We start from the raw sequence: 7,500 nt of genomic DNA, 5'->3' as shown, positions 1-7,500 counted from the left end.
TCCTGCATTGTACTTGAGCATGTTCAGATGTATCCTAGCAACAAGGGGAATTGACCACTGTACAAACATCGCGTGCCATTCAGATATGTAACTGACTTGTAACTTAACTCTGTCTACAAACTTTGATCTAAAATCCTCTCTGCTCCTTATCTAACATAACCCATCAATCTCAGTCATTATGTTTTCAATTGACGCCCTGAGTGGTGTTTTAGAAAAGAAGCTTCCAAGTTTTCACTATCTTGTGTTTGAAGAAGTGCTTAATCTCCCATATTGACCTAGCTGTAATTTTAAGCTTGTATCGTCTGTGGTCTGCACTCGCAATCAGAGAAACTAGTTTTTCTCTCTCTGCTCTGTAAAACTCTTCAATCTTCTTGAAATACCTTAAATAATCACTGCTTAAGTTCCTATCCTCCCGGAAATACAGTTGTAGCCTAGGCAACCTCTCCACCCTGCTTCTGGAATTGTTGATAACCCTGCATCCCAACTCAATACATCTGGTACTTAAACTCTGGTCTGTTTTTTAAATGTTATTATTTCATGAAATGCGAACATCTCTATCAAGGCCAGCATTTATTATCTTTAAACTGAGTGGTCCTTTTCAGAGGCCAGCTAAATATTAGCCTCATTGCTTTGTGTCTAGAGTAACATGTAGACCAGACCAAGTAAGAATGGCAGATTCCTTTCCTTGAAGGACATCAGTGAACAAAATGGCCTTTTACAACAATCCATAGTTCCATGCTGTAGAATAGCGTTCATGAGGCTGGCTTTTATTTCTCGATTTAATTTTCATTGAATTTAAATTCCACCAGCTGTGATGGAAGGATTCAAACCCATGACTCCAGCCATTACCTTCGGCCTCAGGATTACCAGTCCAGTGACATTGCCACAATGCTATCATCTCCTTCCCTCACCTCACCAGTGAGTGTAGAGGCTTCAGTCATCATGTCCTTGCAATCTAGAGTCTTCATTCTTGATGAAGGGCTTTTGCCCAAAACATTGATTTTCCTGCTCCTTGGATACTGCCTGACCTGCTGTGCTTTTCCAGCACCACTCTAAACTAGACTCTTATCTCTAGTGCCTCCCAATCATTGTATCTTCAAAACCTTCCAACCCTTCAAAAAGCAACCTTTGGAGAATTACTTGTGTGAAGCATCCTGTTTCAGTGTGTGTGTGTTCTATTCAGGATATAATACTGGAGTAATTATTTTGATGTGCCATAGCGCTCATGTAGAAAAAAGAAAACTAAGTGGTGATCTGAGAGAGGCTTTTACGATTATGAACAGATTTGACAGGGTTGTGATAGAGAAGTTGTTTCGACTTGTAGGAAGGCCCAAATCTAGGGGCTATAGTTATGAGACAGGTGCAGTTAAGACCAACTGAGAAGTCAGGCCAAGCTTCTTATCCAAAGAGTTATTAGAATTTGAAACTTGCTATCACAAGAAGTAGGTGAGGTGAATGGAAAAGATGCATTCAAGAGGGAGTTAGGAAAACATGAGGGAGAAAGGAACAGAAGGGCATTGCTGAGTGAGATTAAATGCCACAGCAGGTTTTGAGAAGATTTGTAACTCCGGTTGAGGTTCTGGATGTAAGTTTGCTCGCTGAGCTGGAAGATTCGTTTTCAGATGTTTCGTCACCGTACTAGGTAACATCATCAGTGAGCTTCTGGATGAAGCCTGTTAAATGTCACAAGGTGAGAGGAAACTTAAATGGAGCACAAGAAGTAATCTGCAGGGGCTGTATTGGCACAGGGATAGTGACTCTATCTCAGAGCCAGGATGCCTGGATTCTTGCAGCCCCAGTCCGTTCAGCCTCTCCGTTTAGCTTAAATTCTCCAACCCTGGCAACCTCCTTGTAAATCTTTTCTAAGTAAATCCTGTATTAGTTTTCATGTCAGATCTCCAGCATCTGCAATACTTTGCTTTTATTAAAACAATTCACTTAGTCGTTGATCTTTCTGACATTTCAACAGTGGTGACTCTTCAAAAGTGTTTCTTTGGCTGCACAGTACTTTGGGAGGTTATGTAAGGTGCTAGAGAAATGCAAGGTCTGCCTACACGTTAAACTTGTCTCTGTCATTTGAAACTGCGAGTCCTATTTGAGTTGACAATGGTGTGAATTTATCAGTTGACCACGTTAGCCCTCACTGTTAATAAAAGTAAACCGTTGTTTGGAGAAACTTGCACTTGGAAGTTTGTTTTTATTTTGGAGCTGGAGGATAAAATTTGATGCTGGTGTTTAGGTATCAAAGACATGTTTTCAAATATCATATCTTAAAATGTTTGCAGTTAACCCAGATGCAATAGCACTTTCTTTGGATTGGGTTTGCCAATGCTGGATTTAACCAAATAAAATTCCTTACCTCATTCTAGGTTATGCCTTCAGGAGTGCTTTTCTGGTCTGGTCCGAAGAGATGTCCTCATCCACTGGAATTTGATCCCAATAATGTAAGTGCTAACTCCTGACAGTCCAGTCCAGCTCTTTACAATGCTTTATTACAGTGAGGGAGTAATCCAAGAAATGGATAGTGACAATATTTCTTTTTGAAAAGATTTGAACTTCAGTGTAAATAACGAAAAGCTAGTTTTTTATTTGCTGTAATTTACGGTATACAAGTCAACCTACCGCACAAGGTGACCCCATTTTTCCAAATCCAAAAAAGATCTCTCTGCTTATACTCTGTATTAAACAGTGTCCTCAACTGCATTATAGAACGTAGAACATAGAGCAATGCAGCACAGAACAGGCCCTTCGGCCCACGATGTTGTGCCGAACATTTGTCCTAGCTTAAGCACCCATCCATGTACCTATCCAATTGCCGCTTAAAGGTCACCAAAGATTCTGACTCTACCACTCCCACAGGCACCGCATTCCATGGCCCCACCACTCTCTGGGTAAAGAACCCACCCCTGACATCTTCCCTGTACCTTCCATCCTTCACCTTAAATTTATGTCCCCTTGTAACACTCTGTTGTATTAAACCTCAAATTGTATTAAACCTCAAATTGTTTACTTACTTGTACTTTATTGCTAGATTTAACAAATCTAGTGATATGAGCAGTGCTGGAGTTTTAAGGCATGCTTACTGCTTATGTTGGAAGTGGATAATGTTTCAAAACATGAGAACCACACACATCCACACCCATGGTTCACATTTATACTCAATCAACCTCTGTTTTTGAAGGGACTTTTTAGTGTCTCAAGGGTCAACATTTGTGCTGACATCTATGGTGTAAAACTGGGGAAGGACAGTGTGCTGGCAGGGAAGAAAGAAGCCCCAGTGCTCAGGTGGACTTAGCATGAGCTACTGATGCCCAGAGAAGTGTTGAGAGGAAACTTTTTTTACACAGAGATTGGTTCGTGTGTGGAATGAACTGCTAGAGGAAATGGTGGATGCAGGTACAGTTACAACATTTAAAAGACATTTGGATAAGTACATAAATAGGAAAGGTTTGGAGAGATATGTGCCAAATGCAAGCAGATGGGGCTTGTTTAGTTTGGGAAGATGGTCGGCATGGACGAGTTGGACAGAAGGGTCTGTTTCCATGCCGTATGACTCTAAATGTGAACTGGGATTTCACTGTCACTAATGTCCTATGAAAGGGTTAACACTGAGGAGGGCCATAAGCATGTCCCACTTGTGGAGAGAACAGCTTCAGATGTAAAATGAGTGAGAGCTGACATCCGGTCCTCCTCAAAGTCTCTGTTACAATATTTATCAGACCAATGTAACCTGTAATTAGTTGCTAAAGGGCAGGAAACTACCTCTTGTCATCTATAAGAGGCTCTTTTAGCTAGACGAGGAAGTAAGTTACCTCTAACACACTAGAGCCTGACGTTTCCTAATCTTAAAAAGGATGCTGGTGGAATCTCGCATTGTGAGCACTAGCTCATTTAATGTAGAGAGCTGGCATGGCCCTACAACAACAACATTATAAGAAGACCAAGCACTTTTATGAGGAGTACATTTGGAGTACAAACGTGTGGAATGTATGGCATGGTCAAAGATCACTATTGTCTCAGGCAAGGAGCGTATTGACCACTGCCACCTGAACTGGAGACTGTGGGATAATAATAATATTAGTATAGTTTGGGGAGAATCTTGTGTGCATGAAACATTAAATTGATTGTCTCAATATGGGATTAATCGCACAGAAAATTGCCATTTGACCTCTAGGCTCTTGACAACGAAGTGTGCATGTTGTTCTTTGACTCAAGATTGAATGTCAAGCCTTTCCCTCCGTTCTCACAACTCTCCAAAGGCCAGATGTCAATGGTTTGTTCACAAGGGATATCCTGTGCCAAGTAAACCCGCGGCTCGTGCTGCTGTTTCATGAGGAAACCGAAAGCAACTCCACTGTTCCCTAGTGTCAGCATGATGTGCCTTGATTTCTGAGGGGCTGCATAGAGGGGAGCCTGGGTTGGGGTAGGGGGGTTGGGGAGGGGGGTGGTGGGTGTTGTTAGGGAGGTGAAATCAAACGGGGGATGCTGCATTCACAACATTGTTGTGAATGCAGCATCTTGTTAATGCATCCCCTCACTGGGCACTTTTCCACAGGCAGAAAAGCAGAGTCTTGTCACTTCTGTTACCTTGACAACAGCACCCCTTTTAACTTGTTAACATTTTCAGCTGTGCTGAAGTTTGAGGTTTTCCAGGAAGTGTGACCTCTGGTCCATTTAAACTGGCCTCTGCCTGATATCCTCCACATATTGTTTCGTTCACACTCTGACTTCCTGTTTAACCCTGCAGCACACACCAAATCTCCGGGTTTTGTAACTGGCTTTGGGGGAATAACAATATACATTTTGAAGAATGGTCAAGGGATCTCTCCCAATTGCGAAATGTAGTGTGAACGTTCATCAGACAAAATTCTGCAAGGAATTGGAAGACCTGCCAGTGTTTTCTACTATTGTTAAAATTTGTAGGATTAAAGAGTGTTTTTTTAAAGTCCATTTACTCCCATAACATAATCGCTATGAGGTCACTGGGGTCTAAGGGCTTGCAGTATGGGAAAGGTTGCTTTCATTTCTCAAGAATATAGAATATCGATGGATTGTTTTAAAATGTGAGCAGAATGAGGACATCCTAAATAATATAATATTATTGGAGAGACACAAGAAGAGAGCAAGCCTGCAATGTTTGTACACAAATGTTTGAAGGTGTCAGGAAAAGGTAACAAAGCAGTGAGTAAAAGCATCTGAGATCTTGCACTTTATAAATAGAGGCATGCTGTACAAAAGCCAGGAAGTTAAACTAAACTTACATAGACCAGAAGACTATTTCAGCCCAGCTGGAGTATTGTGTCCAATTTGCACATTTTAGGAAGGACGTGAGACTTTGGAGGGAATTGAGGCGAGATTTACAAACATGATTCCAGGGATGAGCGATTACAACAATTGTAGTCAGACTAGAAAACTGGGACTGTTCTCCTCAGCAAAGATAGGGTTAAAGGACAATTCTGACCCCGCCATTGATTGGTGAAGGCTGATTAATTAGCAGAGAAGAAAGTTAGAGATCTGACCCGTTCGGCCCCTCAAATTTACACTCTCATTCAAGAAAATTGTGGCTGATCTGAAAGTGGCCTTAACTCCACTTTCCTGCCAGTCCCTATAAATCTTAAGTTTCTTGTCAGTCAATGGAGTGTCTAATGATATTAAATTAAGATCCGTAGATGTTGCAAGAATACCATGCAATATGGACTTTGGATGCACGAACATCCAATGTTAGAAAAAAAGCAAAATCTAAAGATAAGCATGAAAATAACAATGGAAGTCTGGCATTGAGTCACATTATCGTAATTAACCCCTCCGTATAACTCCTTTATAAAAGAGAAATATTGATGGGAATGGGATTATAGACTGTGCGATAGCTATCAAATACTTCGAGGAACATTGGAGTACCTGTATAATGGGCAGTGAGGAATGTTCCGAAGAGAGAAGGCAGACATGAATAATGGATGAATATATTGGGCACTCCTGGAGGAAAATGCCTTGGGAGATGAATTAGTTGGGGTCCACGATGGGGTTTAGAGTCTCCCTATTGCACAAACAGTGGGTTGGTCACCAACTTTCATTCCTCATCTTCTGTCTGCAGCAACTGCAGGAGAGTTCCATTGGGAGCACCCTACAGAATGGAACTGAAGAGACTGAGAAGATGATGAGCTGGAGGGGATTGAAAGAGTTAGGACTCAGTAATAGTCGTTCCATAAAGAAATAGCGAAGGGAAATCCCTGTTTTGGAAGTTGAGAGTGATTGGTCCTAAAGCATTCACTTTGGGGAACACCAAATTTGAATCTTTAGGAATACCCAGAATAGATGAGTGAATGCAGATCAGTGAAATAAAGTCATAGAGAGTGTGTTTAGGCAAACAGTCCACCCTGATGGGAATTCTTTCTCATTCATAGAATCCCTACTATGTGAAAGCATGCCATTCAGCCCATCAAGTCCACACCAAAGACCATTGCACTCAGACGCACCACTCTACCCTATCCCTGTAAACGCACATTACTCATGGCTAACCCACCTAACCTACACATCCCTAGACAATCTGAGTGATTTAGCATGGCCACTTTACATTCTTCTTTAGGCTTAATGAGATAATTAAGTTGTGAAAATGCAGAATGATCAGGCTGGTGGAATTAGAGTAGATAGTATGGTTGGAGATTCTTTTTCTTCCTTCATGGCAAGTCAACGTTGTTGGCTAGGCCAGTATTTGTTGCCCATCCCTGATCTCCCTGGTACTGAGTGGCTTACTAGGCAATTTCAGAGGACAGTTAAAAACCAACCATTTTGCTGTTTGTCTGGAGTCACATGCAGGCCAGAATGAGTAAATATTAGGACAGGAGAGAATTAATTAGTTGGGGTTTCACAACAAACATCAATGGTTTTGTGGTCATGTTACAGATACTAGTTTACAACTCTGGGTTCAATTCATTGAATTTAAATTCCACCATCCAACTGGACAGAGATTTGTATCTGTGTCCCTAGACTCACCATAGTCTCTGGATTACTAGTCTGCCAACATTACCACTATGCCACCGTCTCACCTAAATTAACCCAAAACCAAGTTCAGTCAGCTAAATGGATTCCGTCCATGCTGTATTTGCTGTAGCATTTTTAATAAAACACTGATGGCCATGGTAGGACAGTGGCTAATTGTTACAGACAGGATTATGCCTTCCTCCTACAAAATTTGAAACTGAGCAATTTACGAATATTTATCGATATTCATGTTGAAGTCGCCAGTTTGGTTCAAGAGAAACATAACTGAGTTGGTTCTTGTTTTTCAAGGATAGTAAACCTAATCCAGTGTGGGTCTCGAGGAGGCTGCTGTCCCACAGGACCTGTCTTTTTATGTTCTTCAAAGTTGCTGAGGAAACCATTAACTTGTAGATGTAGAAGTGATTGGGGCAAACCAGTGGAAGGACAATAAGCTAAATGTAACTAGTGTTGCCACACCATGAAACCAAGTTTTCAGAATATATGAGCATTATAGCCATGAGT

General features: G+C 41.3%; 1 protein-coding gene across 1 annotated transcript in view; it reads left to right on the top strand.

Moving 5' to 3' along the window:
- The window catches only part of uba1 (ubiquitin-like modifier activating enzyme 1), a 297,482-nt gene that overhangs the window by 122,670 nt on the left and 167,312 nt on the right, over window positions 1-7,500 (top strand). Inside the window, exon 18 of the mRNA XM_087994098.1 lies at window positions 2,370-2,444. Coding sequence (XP_087850224.1) covers window positions 2,370-2,444 — 75 coding nt within the window. The remainder of the gene's footprint in view (window positions 1-2,369; window positions 2,445-7,500) is intronic.

The sequence above is a fragment of the Chiloscyllium plagiosum genome, unplaced genomic scaffold (assembly GCF_037043375.1).
Source record: "Chiloscyllium plagiosum isolate Xiang-an unplaced genomic scaffold, Cpla_swu_hap1 HiC_scaffold_14, whole genome shotgun sequence".
In the NCBI taxonomy this organism is placed as follows: Eukaryota; Metazoa; Chordata; class Chondrichthyes; order Orectolobiformes; family Hemiscylliidae; genus Chiloscyllium; species Chiloscyllium plagiosum.
Note: the sequence above shows the minus strand (reverse complement) of the source record. Positions and strands in the feature narration are given on the sequence as shown.